General features: G+C 38.7%; 1 protein-coding gene across 6 annotated transcripts in view; it reads left to right on the forward strand.

Annotated features, from left to right (window-relative positions):
• The window catches only part of LOC134527383 (putative ATP-dependent RNA helicase TDRD12), a 393,271-nt gene that overhangs the window by 345,049 nt on the left and 22,011 nt on the right, over positions 1-26,211 (forward strand). For all 6 annotated transcript variants that reach the window (XM_063360027.1, XM_063360029.1, XM_063360028.1 and 3 more), the window contains one exon: positions 23,291-23,484. In XM_063360027.1, the coding sequence (XP_063216097.1) occupies positions 23,291-23,484 (194 nt within the window). The remainder of the gene's footprint in view (positions 1-23,290; positions 23,485-26,211) is intronic.

The following is a 26,211-nucleotide window of genomic DNA, read 5'->3' on the forward strand; positions in this document are numbered from 1 at the left end:
AGTTGGTGCTTTTACCCTAACAATAAATACTTAACAACATGAAACAAACACAAAACTGAGATTTCAAAACAAGCTTTAAATTACTTAGTGATTGCACAACTTTCACTCAACTATGCCTTTACGGCCATTGCATTTCTATCTATGCTGCTTTTGCGATTTGTACTTTTACATTCCAGTACGGACACGGATATCGTAAAACTGCATAATAGAAACGTTGAACATCGTTTATACCATGTACACTGGAATTCCACATCATAATTTTATATAATTTAGGCGAAAAATACAATTATTTAAAATGTTTTGCTTTGAAAACAAGTCGGGTACATTGTACATACGATATTCAATCAACAATTTATTACTAGGTTTGACGATACCAGCTCCCTTTCATTTTATAATTCAACCCGGAAACATTCGATTTTAAAACATATCACTTTGTCACCAAATGGAGTAAACAACATTGCTCACCATTTTTTCCCTGGAGTTCTCTGAGGGTCATTTGGATATTGTCTGCTCCATTTCCTTATCTTTATTATGCTGGACTCACTCACACCGGTATATATCGCTGCTCTTTCTGTTGCCTTCAGAATTGGTGCTGCGAAACATTTATTTTCTGATTCACTATCACAACAACTCACTACTTTAGCAATAATGTCTCTTTCTCGACTATGAATAACTTTATGAGGCCGTCGGCAGCGTCCACGTCCACGTCCACGTCCGTCCATTTCCCTACGTCTCGTAACACGCGCTGCGAGTACACGTACCGACCTGCGCGCGCATCGCCTGCCCCTCCGCCGCCTTGCCCCTTCACGCCCGCGCTGCCAGCTTTCACAACGTTTGGTCCGGACAGTAAATTTTCGTATTAAGACTTTTTAAACGTTATTTCCTTTATCTGATTGTCTGCGTTCAAGCGGTGTAGGTATAATCTAAAATTTAATTTCGGTCATTACCACTTATTTATTTAATTAACGGAAATACAAAGTTGTCTGACGTGTAAATTTTCTTTTAAAGACGTTTTTAAATGGTATTTCCTTTATCTTATTGTCTGCGTTACCGCGGCGTACCGCTTATAAAAATGTAGCCAGCGCATTATTCATCTTTGGTTATGTTGCTTCCCGTATAGAGCGCGCGCACGTAGTCGAATATCGATATCTCGCCTATTGGATGCAACGCGCGCTCTCTGTCAGGTGCAGAGTTAACTACATTAGATAGCCCGCATTCTTTCGTGGCAAGTATGTACTACGACACGTTCGTTCACTTCACATTCAAGTGGCACGCGTTCGCGTTAGAGTTTTGGTTTTTCTATTTAAAGTTGAAGAAAGGTTTTTGTTTAAGGACATATTGATATAGATATTTTGGCGTGCTATTGTATACTCCATCTTTTTTTAAATAAACGCACTTTCCATGAACGGGTTTTGTTTTTATAAATAATTTTACCTAACAAAATATTTTTTTTCCGCACAATCGTCGCACCCCTACTTTTCAAACTTGATTTTAGAATAAAATGTGCGACGATTGTACGAGAAAACATGGTAAAATAAATAATTTCATTTAAGTTGAAATGTTTGTTAGCCCAACGAGTGCAGGACTATATATAATTTGATTTAACAATATCTGATTGTTGACTGTTCACTGGCGGTGACTAGAAGCGGGAGAGACTCGTAGAATCCATTCCAGAGAGAAAGGCGTAAATTTAGTAGAATTCCGGAATTGGCTTGAGTCGGAGATACCCCGGAGATACTTGTGCACCATCTCTTGAACCCCACTGGAACCAAACGAAAAAGGAGATTCAGTAGTCAAGAGTAGAAGTTAAAGTGTGAAGCAAGAAGAATCGAGAAGTTAGGGCAAAAGATAAATAGAGGCCAACTACAGGCAAAAGGGCATTGAATTTTCCACTTACATTTTGGGGGTGGAATGAAGAAAATCACTGCCCTTGGAGCTGCATGCATGCTCACGGTAGCCTGGTGCGAGTCATGTTATGAGATTACCTAGTAATCCAGGGTGGCCACACACCGGGAAAACCGGGATTTATCAGGGAAATCACGTTGATCGGGAATTATCAGGGAAATGTCAGGGAATTTTTTTAATAACCGGGAATTTTTTGTGTCATGTATATTTCCGCAGAGCTGCCAACCATTACGGATTTTCCATAATTATTACGGATTTAACACGGAATTACGGATCATCGCTGGTTTATTACGGAAACGAGGCTTTGTGCTGCTGGGTAACAGAAGAAAATTCCATTTCTGGTGTGCGTGTTTCGTGAACGCAGTTCGAATACATCACGTGGTTGCGCAGATAACGGAACTAATAAATGTGCGCATGTACTGTCGAAATAAGTATATTAATTGTTGTGTTTTGTAATAGAAATGGTACGGTATTACGTCCGTTGTACGGTACAACTAGTGCATATTCTCGGACTTTTCGTTTGTTAGCTACTTACATCACGATAATTTTTGTACGGTACTTTGGCTAACCTGTGTTGTGTTAATTACTTTCTTGAAAGCCATTTTTTTCATCAAAGTGTTTTTGTCGTGTCTACAGACGTGAAACCTTTTTATGTTGTTCGATAGTGTTGTGTTCTTCAGTGCCGGTTGTAGAAATGAAGCGTGTGACAGAACAATGTGTATCTGGGGCAGCAAAAAAAAAAAACGTAATTCTTCAGAACTTTTGACCAAACTATTCAAAAGAATGGCCATGCTTGTCATCTTCAACTGTTTTGGAACGCCACGCGTTTTGTAATGTATGCACGTGTGACTTTTCGATTGCACATGGTGGAAGGGATGACTGTAGACGGCATATTGAATCAAAGAAACATGCAGAACATTTTAAAGCCATGACGAGCAATAAATCTATATCGTCGTTTTTCGCTACATCTGAAGAAGCGAAAGTAACAAACGCAGAGTTAATGTTTTCAAGTTTTTTTGGTAGAACACAATTTACCGATAGCAGTAGCCGATCATTCGGGTAATTTGTATAGAGCTATGTTTCCGGACTCAAAAATTGCACAGAAATACAGCTGTGCGAGAGCAAAAACATCTGCCTTAATGGAGTATATGGCTGGTGAAACTAATTTGAAACTGTTGAATCTTCAGTAAGTGGACCATTTGCTTTAGCTACAGATGGGAGTAGGGATTGTAATGCAGTGAAGATTTATCTATTAGTTGTTTCATTTTTAAATCAAACCCAAGGTAAAATTTTCACTGTACTGTTATCCCTTTTTGAGAGTACTAAGACTAAGAATATTTCGCAACTAGAAATGTTACACTTCAAATCATAAATAAATGTAAGAACAGTTATCAAAAGTTGTGTGGAAAAATGTTTGAGCGCTCGCCACTGAAATACCCCATTACTAGGGACGGGAAAAATTTGCAGGTTCATTGACCTGTAGGATGAACTCCATAGTTCTGCGTATTCTCTGTCAAATGCCACCCACTCATTGGCTGCTGTCTTGTGAGACGTCCCAACGTAGCAGCCTGATGAGATTCGATAAAGCTTTGGTCGGGTATTTCTCATTGGCCCAGAGTCATCCAGGTGAGTAGTGAGCCAATAGCAGATGCAGCACTGAGGTATAACTATTTGTATTTTAGCCTAATGCGAAATGAATTCGCGAATTTTTCCGGTCTCTAGACATAAAACAAAACACAGACTGCAGGTCATTGAAAGGGACGCTATAATGTAAAGTGACATATTTAAAATGTATTATGTTATTTAACGAACTTCCGTATGTATATAATGAAGAAAATACAGCAGGGTGCTAAAATGTGAGTAATCTCCTTCTATAATATTGTATTATTTCATCAAAAGTATGTTTTTTTTTTTTTGTAATTGTAAATATCAGGGAAATTTTTAATTTTTAATCAGGGAAATCAGGGAAAAATCAGGGAATATTTTTGGGACTGTGAGTGGCCACCATGTAATCCAAACTAAAGTGACTAGAAAATTACTAGAAAATTAAAAAAAAAACTAGGTATCATACCCGGACTGCGTGGAATCACATCCCTTGAGTTAGTCACGGCGAGACATGTGACCACGGTGATGACAGAAGGATGAATCAATCAATCCATAGGGCTGCATGTAGTTAAACAACTTGGGTTAGGCGCCCGGAGGCCTAGGGAGTGGTGAACTAGCCTCTGATCGGTTTGGAGGTAGCGTGCAAAGGGCAAGCTCTGCCGACCGAAAAAAAAAAAATAAAGATGGCTGGTAACCTAACTTAAGGCTAAGATCCTGAGTTTCTCCCGAGCACGCAGAAAAAGAACACAACACATGTAGTTCCAAAATCCTCGATAGAGAGCACTAGCTGTACGGATGAGCTATGGAAAGGATAGGGGGGTGGTGGTGGAGGAGTAGGATGAAAGAAGGCGCTTTTCTCAGAAGTCCTTATCGCCCAGCGTGGTGTCATGTTCTTCAACGAGCCGGAAAAGGGGGATGGGGGAAGCCAGCCAACTGCCTGCTTCGGAGAGCAGTAAGATTTCCGCTCGGTCTTCTCTGTCAATTGCCCCCAGACTTCTTCGACCGCTCGACCCTCAAATCGCGTAAGAGGATAAATATTACTATTTTCGATACATTTCAGTTTCAAACCCGTAACCGTATGCAACACAGAAGAATTATAAGAAATATTAATTTTGTGCATACATATGTAAACAAATATAAAGAACACTTCACATATACGATAAACATATTGTACATTTTACCTCAGTGGGTTGGTGGCGAAACACTCCGTTTTGGTCTCTTCTGTAAGTAATGCTATATCAAGTTTTTAGTTATTTATTATAACATATTCGACTAGTTTGACATGCTTATACTAAATATGCTAATCCATGCAATGACACAAGAACTCTCGTGCACAGCTGACCACTACAATCAGGGAGGTTGGCCAGTAATGCAGTTTTCCTTCCCGTAAAAAAAAAATTGTTTTATATGCTGTATGATAAATGTTTTGCGCTTCTACAGGTTTTCTTCCTTTACACATTTTGTCACAGATATATGATTGAACATCTAATTACGTGACTTTCTGTTGTAAAATGGTATTTTTTGATATATGATTAAAAGTTTTCTGTACGATGATATTAAAGATGACCTTTTTATACAATCAATTTATATTTGTAGCTGAATATATGTCCACAAAATATTGTAGCTTATTGCACTAATTTTAGTTGTTTGAATGTATTATGCATGTAAGTATGTATACATGAGGATAGAGCTGAAGTTTTTTTTTTTTGGTTTGCTTTTAGCCGACCTGCAGCTTGTGGCTTTCGATGACCCCTTTATTTTTGATTATCATGTATGATGATTGAAATCTATGTCATTATTTTCTCAATGACCCTGGCATTCATCAAAATTTGTTCTTTTAAAAATACGTAATTAAAATTTACAAAATATGCTATTGTGTAGTAATTTATTATTGCAACATAAATATTGGCGGTCGTGTCTGACGAAATGGAGAGCGCCTTCATGCTATCCCTACGGGTGACGTCAACCATCACCGGTAGTTCTCCTTGTAGGTATTTATGTACTGCAGTTCGGACAGGCACGAAATAACATATGTTGTAATTAATAATTAATATTTCTATAATTAAAATTTAAATCTGAAAGGGTCACAGACCTTTACCACCAACCGCCTTCGCTACCCAGTAAGAAGTGTCGGAATGAAAATATGTAGGGAGTAGGCTAATTGTCATAGGTAACAAAAAAAATATTTCAGAGGTAGCTAGATAAAGTGATACGCGAAGAGCAGTAATTTTTCCTCCCCTCTAACCACTAAAAAACAATCGACATGTCACCACATGAAAAACACTGCTTCAGATCTGAACCTGGAAGATTTAAGTAGGAAAAAGGTGTGCATAAATTACAACCACTGATGTTATATACGGAAAAAATGTATAAGTACGTAACGGAACTTCAACCAGAGTCTTAAGTGATTAGGAGCGAGAAATACTAGTACAATAAATATAAGTCATTGACGTAGTTGTATAGTCATTTATACTCACTTTTTAGAAATTGTAATTACTGCATGCCAAATTTACATTTTCAAATTGCATAATAAAGAAAAATTGAGAAACAGTAAAAATTAGTGTAAGCTTAGTGTATAATTAAATGTCTTCAGACAAATGTAAATAAAACAATTTGAGTTCAAGTTATTTATTTAAATTGCAATGTATAAAAAATGTACGTAGAAAAATAATTACACATTCATTGCAAATAAATTTAAAAAAATTTTTTCTTAAATATACAAGTATCATTACATTACATTTTCGGCAACTGATACATATAATTATGCTATGGGCCCTGTCATTTTAACTTTTTAATCAAGAATACATAAGGACATAAACATATGAGGCACAGAACATAACGAATATTAATTGATTTATGCTAACATCGACCTTGTTGACATAGAATACAAAAACCAAAACAATTCTAATTTGAATAAACTATTGGAGGTAAACATAATTTTATTAAAATGACTCTGAAATTGAAGTATAGGCTCTAATAGCATTACAACATGAGTACTACAGTTTGGTTCCTCCGAGCCCAGACTTTAGGCTGAAGGTTGAGGATGGGGTCAATGACCGATTGCTCTGACGTCACGGCGACCATTTTTGGTCTCAAAATTCCTCAGAAATTACTCATAATTACTCAAAAATCCTAAAAACAAAATTTCCTATTTTGAGGGAAAAATTACCGTTTGAGGGAAAATTTCCCATTTTATTCCTCAAAAATTCCCTTGAAAATTCCTAAAAGCTGCTTAATTTCCTTAGTGTCAAACCGCTCTAAGCTGCCGAGGTCATGACCTTGACAATTAGGATGACATCACCACCATTTTTAATTATGTCGTAACTGTTGCAATAATCAGTACGCCTACCATATTGAAAATTCGTATTTTTTATGCTAAAAAATAGGAAAAAAACTAAAAAAAATTATATAAAAATTTAATGAATAAAATTATAATAAAAAATCACCTAAAAACACAGTTGCACATATCGTTACGTCTGCCATCTTGGATTCTAGAAATGTTGCATGTTTCGTTACATCCCCCATATTGTATGTGTATAACGTCAGCGTTGAAATTTTCGTTATGCCCACAATCTTGGATTATAGAACACTAGCCGTGGCCCTCGACTTCGTCCGCGTGGGATTTTTTCAATCGTTACAAATAGTACTTCATTGTGAAAATTGATTCGCAAAAATTAACGACTATAGCTGAAACCCGCGACTTTGTACGCGTCAGAAACATTTAATTTATTGAATATTGCTGCCCGGCCCGGCTTTGCACGGTTGGTGTACCCATTTAAAAAAATTAGATATTTCTTGCAGTTGTTCAGAGTTGCGTATCTACAGTACATATATTTTTGTTATATTTGTAATTTTTTTGTGCTTACCTACAGCTACTATTACAGTAAAATCTTTTTGTTGCGACCCCATTTATTGCGACCACCTCTCTATTACAACCCGATTTCGAGGAACCGTGAAAAAATTGCCGAAAATCCGAAGAAAATAGGACAGAAAATAAGTTTCTTGTGGTGAGTAGCGTGTTACTGCGTTTCTCTTGCCGAGTGCTTCCTGTCGACCGCTGTCAGCGCTTAACAACCCCCATTCCACGTCCCTTTGCCGGCAGGGTGCAGATAAAGGTTTTTATGGCAACGTGCGAGCAATAACTAAGGTCACAATTATATGGTGAATCGCGAAATTTTCCGCGAATTTATATGGAAAATGCGAAAAAAGCGATTTTTAAGATAAAAACCGCTAATAACACCGAAATTACACAATACAAGTCTCTTATATTTTAATGTGAAAAGGTTGATAGGCTGGAAAAATTTCCTGCCTTGCATTTCTACATGCTTCCTCTAATCAGCTTTAGGGTGCCGTCTGGTCAGCGTGTGTGTTAGTGAAGCGGGATGATAAGAGCAACGCTGAATGGTAGTTCTAGCGCGGTAAAACCTCTAAGTGCAAGGCTCTGAACTGGCGCACAGTTATCTCGTTCCCGTCAGATAACTGTGAAATTTGAGCGGTGACCGTAACATTATATGGCGGAAAAATAAAGATAAAGGTGTAATGCATTTCCCTATGATACTTTCAAGAAATTTGTAACGGGTTTTTTACACCTAAAACTTCGAAAACATGCCTTTTAGCCATTTTATCTCAATAGAACCAGTTGGGCATTAACAAATTCTTAAATGCTTTTCGTAAACAGACTCCAGTCGGATATCTAGTGTAGTTTGGAAATCGCGTAGGTTTTTCGTGGCTGTGCGCGGCACACGACTGTAGTTTCCATGCGTCACGCGCCGAGAATGTTGTCCGGCAGGAAGGGCGAGTATAATTCAATTGCGGCAAAAATTAATACTTTTACGGCCCTGATAAATTTTTCCATTAAAGAAATTTTGAAGTTTCAGTGATTTTCCAGCAGAAATAATGTTGTTTCAAATTGTATCAAAACAATTAACGGTAAATGGCTGTCGGGGGGGAGGGGGGGGGGGGCCCTTAAAAATTTTTCATTTTACCAGAAATAGACTATACAAACCTTGCTTTCGTTGCACGCAGCTTGGAGAAGGGGAGGAAGGGTGTTGACAGTTTCACATGCCAAAGGATGTTGAGGGAGGAGGGGGAGAGAGACACGATGGTTTGTATGCCTGGGAGGGATGAACCTTGAAGTCTGGACAAGGGAAGGAGAGGTAAACCGTATGACGTCATGCATCTGCCGCCTGTGCTGCCGCCAGCCTGTGTAGACGAGATTCCCGCGCTCCCACTTACGTTGCACAAGCTACGGCTGCCGTATTTTTAAAGGTAATGTCCCATTATTTTTTTGTTATTCTTACATGAACATTATTAAACTGACACAAAAATACGCTGTGTGTTAAAATTAACAGATTTTAATGATCTTTCATTTAGTTTTTTTTAAATTTTTTCCCTCTGATTTTCACATTTTGGTCAAAATGTCCAATATTTTGGCGGTTCCCGAGAATGTACTCGTAAAATCACTGCTTCGTTAAATCCGGGGTTCGTGACATCAGGGTTCTAGTGTATTTAACTACGGCAAGCAGAAAACGTACATGTAAACTAACCAGTAAAAATAAACTGTCTATTGACATATTTTCTTTAGAGGTGGCCTGTAGGGCGACGGACTTGTCATGAAGGTTGAAGTGGGTTTAAAGCAAAGCCGTCTAGCATTGTGAGTGACAGCATCCTGCCATTGTACGGCTGGTTTCTTAGCGAGTAGCGGTTTTAATGAAAAGGGGGGGGGGGGGGGGGGGGGGGGGCTGTTGAAATCAACTGAAAATTTCGGAAAACATCTATTACGACCCTATTCCTGGGAACCGTGAGGGGTCGTTTCAGAGAGGTTTGACTGTATATACTTACACCTATTTTCAATCTCTCAGTATATTTTGTATTTTTTGTTGTTTTTTTATGTATTATTTCTTTTTCTTTTTTTTTAAATTATTTACATGATACATACACTCTTCTTTTTTCACTGGAGGTTACTAAAAATGAGTATATTAGAAGGTTTCGATATAATAAATTTTATGATTATTTTATTATTTGTATCCAGCAACTATTCTATACACCTATTTTTAAAAGTGTTTTTTTTTTTGTCCATTTTTGCGGATAGAACATGTAGATTGTTGCTCAAAATTTACAGATAACGGAAGTTTAACAGCAGAATGAGCATTTTTTCCATCCTTTAGGAGCGTTCCAGCAATTCCTGACGAAGCAACTGCTATTGCTATCTTACCTAATTGTCTTATCTTCGCAAGTATCAAATTTGCAAGGAAGGTCTTTCTAGTGCTACCTGGGGCATCCAAAAAGAAAACTTTTCCTTTGTTATTATTCATGCTATTGACTATAGTTTCAAAATCATTTTTGCCATCATATTGACAGTTCTACGTCTGAAATGAAATAAATCTGCAAGAATTGAGGATTTTGACCTGATGGTGGTAAAAGACTACTTATAAGATGATAAACTTGGCCCTCTATTTTAAAAGTGTGCATTAAATTTTGTTCTCTAATTTATTTTGTGCCAAACGAAGTAATTTTAAATAAGCTATTGTACCTACGTATGTTGGTTAAAAAATTTCTAGATAGGGAATGATTATTTGTCAAAAGACTTTATTTGCTGTGGAGGCTCCTGAATATTGGGGAGACTGACTTTTCCAGAAGCACAGCACAAACCATTTGGTTCATCGACCCATTTTTTGGCAGAACATTTAGAGTAGATCATATTCATGGCTCCGATTTGGATGGAAAACTGTTGAGCATAATCAATCTGTGGATCGTATCTGAAAGCCGATCTGTTACTGTGAGCTAAAACTCGATTGTGAACTCTAGCTGTTGACGTCTGTTGTCTTTCTCTCTGATTCCGAAGGCGTTCGGAACGCTCGGAGCTCGATTCCCTAGCGTGAACATGTACATTTCTAATATTTTGTTCTTCAAGCCGCTGCAAACACTCAATATCGACTCTCGCTCGCGGACTTGAGAAGTTCGCAAATTTTGTTCAGCAAGCCGTTGTGAACGCTCAATACTTGACTCTCTAGCATGCGATTGCGACGTTTATTCTCTCTGACTTGCAAGACGATTTTCAGTTTCTGATGGAGATTCTCTATCACTACGTATTTTTATTGCCCTAGCCTGTTAACTATTTTTAGAAAGTTGAGATCTTGATCTTTTGGGCATTTTAAAATGATAAAAAAAAACTTAATACTTCATCAACTAATACCAAATATATGCTTACATGTTGAACAGGAATTAGCCTGTATATGAAGTGGTGATTGAAAAATTATAAAAAATTCAAAATATTTTCAAGGAAAAATATACGAAATCGCACAGAACCGCTGCGTAGGGAGCCAACCGCGCGAGTGAGCCGCGCTGCACTTTATTGTGTGACATTGACTCCCCTCCCGCACCGCAGTGATGCTCAGGTCAAATGCTGCTGCCTAGCTAGCCGAGCGGGGTGTGGGCGGGGCGCGGGAGCAGAGGCAGGCGGTGGTGGGAACGCGAGCGTCAAGAGAGACACGACGACGACTGACAGTTGCTAGTTACTGAATTACAAAGATTAAAATATTAAAATATGTTGCTTAAATAATGTGGTTAATAAATAATGCTGTAAAAAGTAGCCTATGTTCATCACATCATCAGGGATAATGTCGGCTTCTAATGGAAAAAGAATTTTTCAAATCGGTCCAGTAGTTTCGGAGCCTATTCAATACAAACAAACAAATCTTTTCTCATTATAACTTTAGTGTAGATTGCAATTATCGTTACGGCCACTATCTTGAAAAACCGTAATTACTATCCAAAAAAAAAAAAAGAAATTTTTTTTATAAAAATTAATAAAAATTGAAATATAATCACTAAGCCATCTTGGATTATGACATCTCTACCGCCATCTTGAAAATCCGTAATTATTATCAAATTTCAATAAGAGAAGTTTTAAAAATTATATAAATAATCAAATTTTAATAAACTATTATTTAAAAAACGGTTTTGAACCCAGTGAGGGCAAAACTATACTACTACTAACATGTTTATTTAGGCAGATCCGAATTCAAGTATGCAGTTATGTGCTTGCAATCTTGCGTACTTCACTTGCCCTTGACGTATCAGGACGGGTTCAATGTTTCGCCTCTTCAGCCAGAAAGGATGGTTACATTATATTTTTGTACACAATTTTTATTGAAAAAAAATTTAAGTTAAAAATAGTTATTTATAACACTTAATTGCTGTCCCGCAAATTTACAGCAATTTAATTTATTATTTTACCTACGTTTTGTAGTAACGATCAGAAGGCTGTGTATATGCATGTTTTTGTTGAAACTTCTTTGTAAATGTGTATAAATTAATGTTTTCATAAAATTTATAATAAAAATGGTTTATATTTTTAAGAGTTCTTAAATATGTAATATCAAATATAACATAGAAAACTTTTTTTTTTAAATGGTGACGTATTTTCAACGGGAAGTATGTGCGAAGTATACAGATTTATTTACTTGCTTACTTGTATAGCATACTTCATTTCCAGTTAGGCAGCCTTTGTGATGTCTCTTCCAGGGACAAGTACGTATAGTGTTACGTATATACTTAAGGCGAATAAGGACGCAGCCTTACAATCTTCAATTTATCTATAAGAATTAATCTAAATTTAATAGAGTTTGAGATTGATTTTATAAAACACTGGGAAGGCCGTTATAAAGTTTAAATGCATAAACACTTGCCAAGGCAGTAAGTATTTTTTGTGATTCTAGCATGTGTATTTTGTGGTTGTTTCTGGTTCGATAATCAAGTTTTTTTCATGTTGTTTTGATATATAAAATGTATACAAGGATAAAAATACAAGGAACAAGATGAATCTTAATGATTTAAATAGTTCTCTGTAGTAACTCAGCCGTAGTTTATTCATTTTAATCCTTACTGTTCTTTTTGTTTTTGTTTAAGTTGGATTTGTTTATAACTCTAAAAATTAATGCCGCAACTAATAGAGTGAATAAAAGAAAAATAATATATGCTGTTTGTATGCAATTTTGCTAGCCGTTAAATCATTGAAATAAAAGTAATCTTTTTTTTTCTAATTATGTAGATTTCGGAGAAAGATTTCCTATTGTAGCAGTTACCACTGTACAACTTCCGGAAAATTTTTACAAAAATTTTCGTTACATAGTTCTGTGTCCCCAAAATCATCGTCATCTCAAAACTTTATATACAGGATGGGCACAAAGTCCCATTACCCCCCTACTAACATGTTAAATGGTGAATATGTTGGACCAATACACAGTACCACCAATACATATTGTACTATCAGGTCACAGTTGGCAACACTGAACCAGGTAGCGCCTAACTCTCTTGGCAATGGCCGACATGCTAACATCTATTTATCGTACATGGTGGCAGCGGTAAACAGCGTTAATGTTTCCGTTGTGTTTCGAGGCGCTCGGAGTTTATTCATTGTACCTGTTACTACATAATAAATCAGTATGGATAGCGACGCGTCAGAGGCGGCCTCGCCGCCTGGGCGAGTAAACAATCTTCAACCACCACAGCCAATGGACTTCACTCAGCCGGCAGCATGGCCAGCTTGGGAAAGAAGATTTTTGCGGTATATGTCCGTGTCGGGGCATGGTTCTAAACCGGGGAAAGATAAGGTTGATCTATTGCTGTACGTGTTGGGAGAACGTGCGGAGGAAATATGGACACAGTTTCACCCGACGCCGAACACATTGGAAAAAGCGTTGAAAGAGTTTCGTGAGTACTTCACACCCAGAACAAATACAATTTTTGAAAGATACAAATTTAATTCTCGAGTTCAGATTCAAGGTGAATCGGTTGGTGGATTCGTAACGGCGTTGCACACCTTGGCTGCAAGCTGTAATTATGGCGACCTTAAAAATGAACTTATTCGGGACAGGTTAGTGGTTGGCATGGCGGACAAGAAGACTAGCGAGCAGTTACAACTACGTTCAAAACTGACATTAGAAGAGGCGGTTTTGGCAGCTAAACAAGCAGAGCTTCAGTCACAGCAGTCATCAGTGCTTCATCGGGAGAAGCAATACAGTGGTGATGTCAACAGGATCCATAAGGGAATTCGTTCGTCGAATCAACGCAGTGTTTCTCCTCAACAAGGCTCGTCTCGGTCCAGATTTCCGACACATCCAGAAGAAACTCGGTGCCAGTTCTGTGGATTACCTGCACACGAGAGGATGAAGTGTCCAGCACGTAAAGCTAAGTGTTTCAATTGTGATAAATTAGGGCATTGGGCTTCTGTATGCAAAGCCGGGGTGAAGCCAGCACGGGGTAAAGTCTTTACAGTTTCAGACAGGGATAGAGATGAGAATGAGAGGCAAGAGGGTACATTTATAGGAGGATTATGGCTAAATTCACTAGGTCGAGTGATAGACAAGTGGACCACTAAAGTGAAAATAGTTGATTTCGAAATGTCAGTAGACTTTCTTATAGATACAGGCGCAGACATTAGTTGTGTTCCTACTTCAGTTGTGCCAGAGAATTTCTTAAAGGTTGTTAAAACGAGTAGGGTGAAAATTTCTGGTCCAGATGGCCACCAGTTAAATGTTCTTGGCTTTCTGGATTTGCTCTTGCAAACAAAGGGTCAAGAAAGTAGATGTAAGGTGTTTGTTATTTCAGGGCTGCAAACTGCAATATTGGGTAGAGCTTGTCTGCAAAGGTTGGGTATTGTATACTTCAGAGGTGATTGTTGTGAGGTTTCTAACGTAAATGATGAAGGTTATGTAGACCCAAATTCGGAACACACAAAGGTTAAAATCCCGATAGAGTTCCCAGGGTTACTTAAGGGATTAGGCAAAATGAAAGGAGAGGTAAAAATTGTGATGAAAGAGGGTGCAAAACCATTTGTTCAGTCCGTTCCAAGGGTAGTAGCCATACCATTGCAAGGTAAATTGAAAGGGGAATTGGACAGGCTGATAGCAATGGATATTATTGAGCCAGTTACTCAACCGACAGATTGGGTAGCACCCATAGTAGTAGTCCCTAAAGGGGATACAGTTCGCTTATGTGGTGACTACACAGAGTTAAATCGCAGTGTTTGTAGACCTCATTTCCCAATTTCTAGCGTAGAAACTAAACTAGCAATGCTAAAAGAAGCAAAATACTTCTCTAAAGTGGATGCCAATTCAGGATTCTACCAAATGGTCTTAGATAAGGATAGTCAGCTTCTCACAACCTTTATTACACCGTTTGGTAGATATTTCTTTAAAAGACTGCCATTTGGCGTTGCATGTGCTCCGGAGTATTTTTCAAGCAAAATTGCACAGCTTCTGGAAAACATTCAAGGCGTTTTATTCCACATGGATGATATTCTTGTCTATGCTTCTACTATTTCCGAACATGATGCTACATTGAGAGAGGTTTTACGTAGACTGGAAACTGAGGGGATAACCATAAATAAAGAGAAAAGTGAGTTTGGGGTAACAGCAGTCAAATACCTGGGATACGTGTTGACATCCAAAGGGATTTCGGTGGACCCAGAAAGAGTTCAGTCGTTGTTAGAGTTTCCTCAGCCTACTAACACAAGTGAATTACAACGATTTCTGGGGTTGGTGAATTTTTCATCTCAGTTCCTCCCAAACAAATCTGAAACACTTGAACCATTGTCTTCGCTTCTTAAGAAAAACACTTCATTTATTTGGGGACCGTCGCAGGCAAAGGCTTTTGCTGAGATTAAAAGACTTCTTTCAGAAACGCCTACACTTGCATTTTTTAACCCAGAGCAGCAAATAATACTGAGTGCAGATGCCAGCTCTTTTGGGTTAGGTTGTTGTATTATGCAGTCAAAAGCGGGAGTTCGACAAGTAGTGGCATATGGTTCTCGAACGCTTACACCCACTGAGAAGCGTTACTCTCAGATTGAACGAGAAACTTTAGCCCTAGCCTGGGGCGCTGAGAAATTCCAACAATACATCCTTGGTTTGCATGTAATCTTGGAAACTGATCATAAACCCTTACTACAAATTTTACAGACCAAACCTATAGATGAACTTACTCCTCGTCTTCAGAGGTTCCGTATCCGACTCATGAGGTATGACTACACGGTCCTGTACGTCCCAGGGAAGGAGTTAGTAGTGGCTGATGCATTGTCTAGAAATCCTTTAGAAGAGTTTGCTAGCAAGAATGATCCAGAACTAACCCGGGAGGTTGAAGCCTTTGTGCATCAAACCCTAACAACATATCCTATTACAGATAAATTTCTTTCTCTCATACAGACCGAACAAGAGCAAGACCCTATTTGTAAAAAATTGAAAGAATTTTCCTTGGGGACTTGGCCTAAAAAGTGCGAGATTCCAGAAAACTTGCAGCCATATTATCAGTTCAGGTATGAAATTTCTTTTGGAGAGGGCCTTTTACTGAAAGGAACAAGAATTGTCATTCCACCCAGCCTACAACTGAAATGCATAAATTTCATTCACATGGGGCATCAAGGGATTGTGAAGTGTCGAGCAAGGGCCAAGCTTTCAGTCTGGTGGATAGGTTTGTCATCTCAGCTTGAAAACTTGATCCGCAATTGTCCACGCTGTGTTGAAGAAAGAGTAAATCACAAAGAGCCATTACTGAAAGAAAAATTTCCAAGGCGCCCTTGGGAAAAAGTAGGGGTAGATTTTTTCAAATATCAAACTTGGTATATTATCATAACGGACTACTACTCACGATTTTTTGAGGTCTTTCCCATAACATCTTTATCAGAGGAAGTGGTAATAAGAAAACTCAAAGAAGTCTTTGCGCGCTTCGGTACTCCTGAACAGTTGAGGGCAGACAGTGGCTCTCAATTTCTGTCACATCGCTTTAAGCAGTTTGCAGATGAAAATAACTTTCAAACAGTGACCTCAGCGCACTACCACCAGTCAAATGGAGGGGTTGAAGCAGCGGTCAAGGTAGCGAAACAACTCATTAAAAAAAACGAGGATATATTTTCTGCACTCCTAGCTTATCGAAGTACTCCCTTGGAGAATGGGTTTAGTCCGGCAGAACTGCTCATGAATCGAAGGCTTCGATCCAACCTTCCTTTGCTACCATCCCAACTTTCTCAGCAGGTTAGTCCCCGGGAGGTTCAGAGAAGGGAGGAGCGAAGAGCAGACAAGCAGGCTAAGCAGTATGACAAAAGACATAATGTCAAAAACCTAGAAAATTTTAAGAAGGGTGATTCGGTATGGATAACTGATTTACGTAGATATGGTCGAATCCAACAGGTTGGGCCAGAGCCTAGATCATACATAATCGACACAGACAGGGGATGTTACAGGAGGAATCGGTGGTTCCTTATACCTGCCCCTTACCGGCAGGTACTCGGATGTTACGAAATACCTCCAAAGATTTTAGATAAACCAGGTAATCACATTCAGCCTACAGAAAAAGTCTTGGAAAGTATCAGTGATGCAGAGGATAGTGAGAGTACAGAAGGGTTTAGGGGTTTTGATAACCAGGAAACAGAAATAGCCACTAATTCTAAGGGAGGGTCCAAAGAACTAGAGAGGCAGAGCTTAAAAAGGAACATTAACAGACCAAGGTGGTTGAAAGACTACATAGAGTAACCGTAGAGAATCTTGTATATCTGACTTTGTGTAAAATGTATGTTTATTGGGTAACGTAGTAATGTAATGCAAATGCAAAATCAGACAATATTCACTGCATTTGGGTCGCTGTATTTCTAACTTTAAGTTAAACCTGTGTTTCATGTAATAGTTATTTATGGCTCAAGACTGTTTCAATCAGTTAACTTTATATAACTGTTTGTAGTAATGAAAACTATGAAGTTCTTTGTAATCTGTGTTCGTTGCTTTGGTGGATTAACTAAGAAACGTCTCAACAGTATCAACTGTATGTAAATGTAGGAAGCTTCTTAAATGGATGTAAATTGATGTATACATTGATCAATAAATAAGGGAAGGAGGATGTACTATCAGGTCACAGTTGGCAACACTGAACCAGGTAGCGCCTAACTCTCTTGGCAATGGCCGACATGCTAACATCTATTTATCGTACACATATACACCAGTTTTGTCTTTTAACTGTCATCATCTCCGAACACAAAATAATTCGGCGCCACGTTCTGTGCGACATTTTGCGCAGCATCGCTGGAGTAACCCTTTGAAATGCCTGCCTCACGGCCTCCTTCAAGTCATCAACATTTGCATACCGCTGCTCAGCAACAATGTCTTTGATGAACCCCCAGAGTATCATGTCACATGTTGTGAGGTCGGGGCTACAGGGTGGCCAGACAAGTGGAGCTGGTAATGCAGGTGATCCACGGCCAATCCTGCGTTCTGGAATCACCTCATTAAGATATTCACGCACTGAAATGGCATAATGGGGAGGCGCACCATCTTGTTGAAACCAGCGATCCTCTCTGATACCTTTGTCATCAACAGGCGTATGAACCAGGTTCGTAACATCTGAAGGTAATGATGTTGATTTACGGTTCCTTCAAAGAAATATGGACCGTAAATCTGTTTGCTATCCAATGCAGCCCATATCATTACATGGGGAGGGTTACTCTCCACCTCTTCATAAAAATACGGGTTCTCTTTTGACCAAAAGACGACATTTGAACGGGAACTCCGGTATATGGCACATTCGTCGCTAAATATCACTTTGCCACGTTTCGGTATTGTGTCAAAAACCTGCAGCAGTGCATCACATGCATCCTTCCGTCGGCGTAAATCATCGTCTGACAATTCCTGCACACACGTTGGGCGATACGGGCGTAACTTTAAGTCATCTTTCATATGCGTGCGCAAAGTGGACCGGGGCACACCCAGTTCTGCTGACCTTTTCCGTGTTGACTTCATTGGTGACCTTTCCACAGATGCTGCAACGTCTCTGCATTGTTCTTCTCGCGTTGATGGCCGACCACTTCTGGATTTATCCCTAACACTACCGGTAGCAAAGAGTTTTTTCTCCCACCGCAGAAGTGTTTGTTTTGGAGGTGGCTCACGTCCGAATCGCAACTGGAGGTTCGTACACACTTGTTGTAACAATTGTCCAGTTCTTAGCCTTTCATGAACCCAGACACTTGCAATTACGCGCTCTTCAATGCTGTAATCACTGGAATCCGCCATGTTTTCACACCTGAAACAGACAAGAATACAGTGTGCGAATGTAACAGTCCACAGTAGTGCTCATGTGCTACGTTACATCATATATATATATGTGTGTGTGTGTGTATACATATATACACACACATATATATACATATATACACACACACATATATATACATATATACATACGTATATACATACGTATATATCCGGCTTGCAGGGGAAAGGGGGGGGGGGGTAACGGGACTTTGTGCCCACCCTGTATATATGTTTATACATATATATGTATATATACACACACATACACATATATACATATGTACACATATATACATATATATACACACATACATACATACACTCACACAAATTTTTATGAACACGATAACTGACGTAATTATGCTCAAAACATTTCCAAACGAATACAAAAATAAGCATTGGGAAATCTCGGTCGAGTTTGTTAATGGCAAAAATCCGACCAAAGGGGCAGAAATGGGAAAGGCAGGCTGAGCTGAATCCTTCATGTCAATAAGATAATACTATAATAATTAGTGTATTTTTATACTATTCCCAGTTAAATTTAATTATTTTTACTCAACATTATATTTTGATTAATCGTGTCAAATGTCTTAGATGCTTTACAAAAAATTCGTAGTGATTTATCATCAATTGCCTTGTATGGGTATTTTTTATAAAAAAAATCAGCAAAAGCTGTTTCATTGCTTCAAGCTGTTGTAAATGTTATTACTTTACTACACACAAATCACAGATTTAAAACTGCCAAAATTGCAATAACATTCAAAATATTGTGTGACCTGATATTAACAGAGCGGACCATGGAGCGAAAGAGGACGCGTGTTGCTGTAAAAAGTAAAATAAAAAAAAAACATTTATGCGGTTTTGAAACCAAATAATTCAAATGTGTTTTAGCAAACACTGCACGCTTGTAAGCGTACAACTATTACATTGGTGTGGAACAATTTTGCTAGTACATCTTCCAGATTCCTAACCACATAATTTGCCTAGTTTTCACAGATAGGTATCATTTCCGCTCTTATGTATAATATATTTTGAATGTATATTATATACTAGGTCACGATTGGTTCACGCAATAGGACTATTAATATAAATACAATAAACTTTGTTATAATGAAAAACTGATTGAGAATATAATGATAAAACAATTAAATTTCTACAGAGTACCGTCATTTCAAATCTGTGAAATATTAGGAAATAAATATTTCAATGTTCAATATAGTTTGAAGGAAATGGAAGAGTTTTCGTCGATTAGCTTCTTTCTATCTTCAAAATACGACTTACTGACACCGACACCAGTTTGGTAGTCAATCCTTTTAAAAACATTGTTTTTCCTCCTGAACTACTCTGCGACAGTTGGGATATCTAGCGGGCAAACTCTGAACTCATTGTGCCTGACGCCTAGCTGAACTCTCACATAATTCGTTCGTTGCTTGAGCTTCACGCGTCGGTTAAATAACATGTTTTATACTCAAGTAATTTAAATTCTGTAAGGGGTATTTAAACATTTAAGCAACTTATAATTGTTCAGGATATTTTATTTACATTGTGTGCAAAGCAAAAGCCTTGTACAGTTTTTATAAATACCTTATATTTAGTTTGAAAATTTTCTTAATAAATATTTTATAAAAAATAAATTTTTTGATTTTTTTTTTTTTCATTCACAGCTTTCTTTACAATACTATGTCTATTATGTTTGTTTACCTACAATTATATTCATGGGAGAAATAATTTCCCTGGTGCCTACAAAACTATGGATCTTAGCCTTAAGGGGCATCGGAGGTTACTCGCGCTCCAAAAGGCAGCGCAATCCGTCGGGGCACGGAAGAAGCAGACTCGGGGTTAGTTCACAAAAGTCCTGCAAGAGGGACTAGTGTAAGCCTGGCCCTTATGGGACTAGCTGGTGCGCGCTCTGTCAGGCAAAATGGGAACTAGGGAGAAGTGTGGTGACGGCTGCTAGAGGTCTCGCTCCAGCACCGAACTGGAGTAATGAAGTTGGGATCTTCGCCATGAGATGGCGAAAGCAGTCCTTTCACCAGTCAGCGAGAAGATCTTCATTTAGGCTCGCCGGGAGCGTTCGATGCCCTGGCTGTAGAGTTTGTGGAAAAGAGGGAAGGGGGGGGGGGGGGATCTGCTGGCTCATGAGAGAAATATCTTCAGCCGGGCGCCGATACGTGCCTCACAGCCCTGGAGCATTAGTATGGGGCATGACTAGAGCTGCCAACCTCAGCCGAGCTCTGGGAAGTGGGCTGCCCTGGGAGGATGCTGAGTGAAGCCCTCTTGTTCACGATTCAGACACTGTTACTAGTTGTGTTTGTAGCCCGAGGTGGGAAGAAAAATGACGTCTTACACTTGGCTGGCAAAATCGCATCAGGTTATCAGTTGCGGTGCTGGCAAAATGCAGCGGGACTCTAGTAGGAAAGATTTGATCAGAAAAAACAATGGCCTAACAAAGTTTATATCAGGGAATTTAGGTGAAAAATAAATTTGTGCCAAATACTTCAAATTTGCTGCACAGTGAGCCACTGCCAGTCGTGAGCTACATAGTCAACATTGAGCAGAGAACTGGTGAGACTATGCAGGGATAAGGCATGTGCGTGACCTCACCAGTCAATCACATCACAGCTTCCTCATACAAGGACACAATTTCACACAAAATACATTTACATATAGGCAGGTCTGTAAAAAAATCAATGCACAAAACACAAAAGTTCTGTCTGATTGGCTGGCATACAAACATGATAAAATTACCGTTTCACTTGGGAAAGGATATCTGCCGATTTTCCCATCATAATAAAACATACAGAATAGGCTGGTGTTGTCATCGGGGTTTCCTTGGAGTGAGCCCAGGTGAGTCTGGAGGAGGAGAGCAAAACAGTTAGTGCTACCAGTGAGGGACAGTGTGTCAAGTTAGGGCGAGAAGAGTCCTAGCTTGTAGGAGCCCAGAGAGTGAGGAAGTGTCTCTGGTAGCGATACCAGCGAGGGTGCCCCGCGAGATAGTCTCGAGAGCCTCTTCAATAGAGATATCAGGCGATGAGCGGTGGACTGTGGGTGTGAAGGTTGGCATGTCCATGACAGTGCTGCAGTGCGCTGGACAGTTAGTGGGAGTAAGTTTGTAGGGACCGAGGTGCATGGTAAGAGATGTAGATGGAGTGAGGCCCTTACCATGTCCTCAAGAATGTTTATTGTATCTATTCATTTATTTTATAACACCTTGATGTAATGTTTATAAGGATAGTATATTCTTAAATGTATTATTAATATTTTTATTTAGCAGCTCCAAGAGTATATGGGTAAGTGTAATACTATTTATGTAAATGGCAGTTTTAATATTTATATTAATATTTGTATCTTTATAAAAAATATGTCTCTTGTATTTAACTCGGCATAATAGACTGCGACAGAATTCAGAACTGATGTGAGTGAGACTCCGAGGCAGCGATAGTGATGAACTAAGTGTTTAAATATTTGGTGAATGAGTTCAGTAGTGGCCCGCTAGATGGCAATACTGTGGACAGCGTAAGAAAAAAAGTAAGTGTGCCCTGTGCCAGTGAGAAGTGCGGTTCCCAACCTTAGTGGAATTGAATTTGGAACAACCGAGCACGAACATGTGATGAATCGGGACACACACGCCAGGCTCTTGCATGTGCAATGGTCATCGGGAAATTTAAAGACGTGCAGCGATGTGTAACCATATTGAGGAGAATAAGTTGAGGCGAATTTGCAAGATTTTAACAGTGCCATCCTGGAGGCATTGCAATTCATAAACGTTTCTAACCCGGCTATGAAGATGAACATTAAGTCCAATTTTGTCCATTTTTATGTTGTTCATGCTAAATTCCTGCCTGTGGATCACAAGGACATCAGTGCAGCTGGTTTGCATCGAGGAGCCCTTTTTAAATCATCAAAAAGTTTTCTTTTGAAACATGAATACGTGTGCACTGCATGCATATTTTATGATTGCGAATTGTAACAAATGTTAGTTAGGCTCTATGGAGTTTATCAGAGGAATAGGGCCATTCAAGTGAGAATTTTACAGGCAGGGTTTATGATCATTTTAATGAATTTAAACAACTGAATTTAGCTGCCAATTTAACTATAGAAAAATTTATTAGCGAAGTCAGTTTGTGTATGCGGAATCACAGCAGCTGTTAGAAGTGGACTAAATTAACTTCGTGCCACATCATAGACAGTTAAGATTTATTGCCTGCAGCATTCAATTTATAAACTTAATATTTTGTTAGCAATTGTTAATAATATTGCTAGGTACCCAATTGGTCGTAGACCAATACATTTTATAATAGTTCAGGCTTGGAGCTGCTTTATTTTACCTTGTGTTATTTAGAGTATTTGTACCATATTAGTCCTTGTATGGGTTGCATATTTTATGCCGATTTTTAGTTTAAAAACTTGTAGTGCGATTCTTATGTGAATTTATAACTTTGGGTAATAACAATTATAACTGCAGTGTATCTTGAGTATGTGAGTAAATAACTGTCCTTTGTTGGTTTTAAATATAAGTATGTTACGAGTAAGTGTAAGTTGTTTAGTTAAAATTATCTGAGCAGTGCGTTGAAAGCACCATGAATGGCGCCATTGTGCTCGTGCTCAGTACTATGTTTAAATTGTTATTGTTTGAGGTTGGCGGCTACGTGTTAGTTGAAGGAGTGCTCAGGCCGGGTGCATGTGTCGTCTTCTCTGCGCAGATAGTGGAACTGGGGGACGGCGAGTCCGCGTCACGCCCCACTCACCCTGGCGAGGTGATGCCGCCGCTGGCGTCGTGCGCCAGAACTCCGCGGCTCAGCTGGCACCAGGACGCTCACTGGGTGTGCTTCGAGGTGCGGACGCCGGGCGCCGACAGCTGCAGTGTGCGCTGCTCACGCACCCACTTACAGTTCAGGTATAGCTACTGGAGGACACTGGTCAAAAGAAGCCATTTCCGTTGAGTATTACGGATGTAGATGTCCAATCGCTGAATTACAAATTGGGATTTATTTATTACGGAAACAAAGAAACTTAATAACTCGTCAGAAATAATGTATGTCTATCGTCATTTTTTATGATAAAACTTGCTCATAATTTTTGGTTGGCCGTAGACTTCATAACTTGCACAATAATTTTGGTGTACTCCAGTTTTGTTTAATTCAGTTCATCTTATAAAGAATGCTATAAAAATAAAATATCCTAAAGAGATTTATCCAAGCATGCATTGCTTGCATTATCAATTGTTAATAATAAAGTAGCCAAAAAATACTAAGCATGAATATTAATCCTGATACTTATTTAGTTTTTCATAAAGTTGTTTTTAGAATATTAAACTATTTACTGGATGGATTAGCTCATTACTTTATTAGTGTGTTTTATTTATTTACAATTGTAACATGCCAATGAACGTTGCGACACCATAAGAGCCACAAATTGACCACATTTCATTCTTCACACAGAACACAATAAAAATAAATACAGTAAACTCTCGATTATCCGGGCCTGGATTATCCGGTTTTCGGGTTATCCGTGCTTGATTTTTTTATGAAGTCGTAAAAAAATGATGGGGTGTAACTACGCCGCTGCGTTTTTTTTTTTTTTTTTTTTCTGCTGTGTCAGAAAGCTATTTACCTGACCCTTCAGACCCTCGGTTCCCCCCCCCCCCCCCAACCCCCACCCTCACCCGTCAATTTGTCACACTTTAAACCAAAAAGGAATGCCTTGACTGCTGCTTCCAGCTCAACTCACCCCCCTCCCCCCTTTTCATTTTCTTTTCAAGCTTTCTTTTCACAGCGCCCCCGCCACGCTAAAAAAAAAAAGGTCCCTCTACCTCTTTTACCTTCCCACACTCCTGACGGCTGGAAGAGGCATTTTTCACGCAGTTATTTACATCAGTTCTCCCAGGCACATTTGTTTTTGTAATCATGTCTGGTAAAAGGAAACGTAAAGTGCTGACAATAGCAGAGAAGTTAGAAGTTGTGGACAGGTTAAAAAAAGGAGAAACTGCCGCGAAATTAGCACAGGAATATGAAATAGGAATCCAAACCGTGCGAGACATTAATAAAAGTGAAGAAAAACTTTTGCAGTTTGCTAGTAGATCAGACAGTGTGGCAGGGCCTTCTAAAAGTAAAAGCATGAAAACATCTACCCACGCAGATGTTGACAATGCTTTGTATGTTTGGTTTAGGACGTTAAAAGGGTGGAGGGAGATGCTGAGTTGGGACTGCCGCCGCTCTCCCTCATGTAGCAATAAAGGGGACAGGAGAAGGATGGCGGCAACACAGTGCCAGTATTGTTTACGGTCCAATAAGCTGGGACACGGTATACAAAGCCTTTGCTTGTACTCATAGAATTCTACTGAAGAGACACTCTTTTGCCAGTAAATACACCATTTTTAAGTGGTGACACGGATTATCCGGTTTTTTTATGGGCATTCAATTATCCGGGCATCAGAAGGTCCCAATTAACACAGATAATCGAGAGTTTACTGTACCATGGTATAGAGATAAATATTAAACAATACCGTACTTCATGAAAAATGGACAGCACTAGAAACAATATCATACAAAACAGTATTGGATAATACATGTAACTGAACAATACATATAAATGAATAATACATAATACATACATATAACTGTATAATACATACAACTAAATAACACTATCTAGATCATAAATTTGTTACCACTTACCACCTCCGGCTAGCTCAAAATTAGGTGATGAGTGGAACATACAAGTTATGTAGCAGGTCACGAAGAAATTATTACTCAATGTTCAATGGATTACCTGTTTTTTTTATTCATGTAAAAATCACACCATATTTCGTACAAAAGAGCACACAAAAATATTTGAACTGTACTTCCAGAAAGGAGAAAAAAACATGTAGATTCTTAATACGAATTACAGTAGAATCTCGTTATAGCGAGCACGGTAATAGCGAGAACACTGCTATAACGAGGTATTTTTGAGGAATTTACGGCGTGATCGCTTGAAGCGCGCTTTTGTTATTTGTCTGCTTATCTCCACCCCTCGCTCGCTGCTAGACGTCTTGCCGTTGACGCCTGTCACATTCTTCAGCCGTGCAGTCGCCACCTAAGTGCGTGGCTTTAAAAATAGAATCCCGTCCTCTCTTTCTTTTATCAAACTTCCGTTAGTTATCTGTGCCGTGTGTAGACAAAGTTTGAGATTGGAACAGAAAAAACCTAAGAAAGTATTTTTTACAAATTAGAAATATGTATGTTTTTGTTTTTATAATCGCGTATTTTCACGTTTTTTTTTTGTTGTTATCTTAAAAGAGATAATATTAAAAAGCCGCTCTAATGAGATTTAATTGTTTCTTGGTTAACAAAAACTATTAATTATCAAATATTGTTAATTGTTTATATTCTATTTATTATTATTTACGCGACGTCATACTGTACGCGTACGCAATACGACTGGATTCGTTGCTGCAACATAACATAGCATGTTATGCCTTATGCGGTATCAGAAGTAACGAGTAACGTAACGATAGTAACGAGTACTAATTGTTATAGGAACGAATACATACGAGTACGCATTTTTTCATTACTTTTACACCTCTAGTAGGCACTACCGTATTTATTTCCGAATCGCTAGGGCAGTTTTCTTGTAACTTTTG

Source organism: Bacillus rossius, chromosome 1, assembly GCF_032445375.1.
Source record: "Bacillus rossius redtenbacheri isolate Brsri chromosome 1, Brsri_v3, whole genome shotgun sequence".
Lineage (NCBI taxonomy): Eukaryota > Metazoa > Arthropoda > Insecta > Phasmatodea > Bacillidae > Bacillus > Bacillus rossius.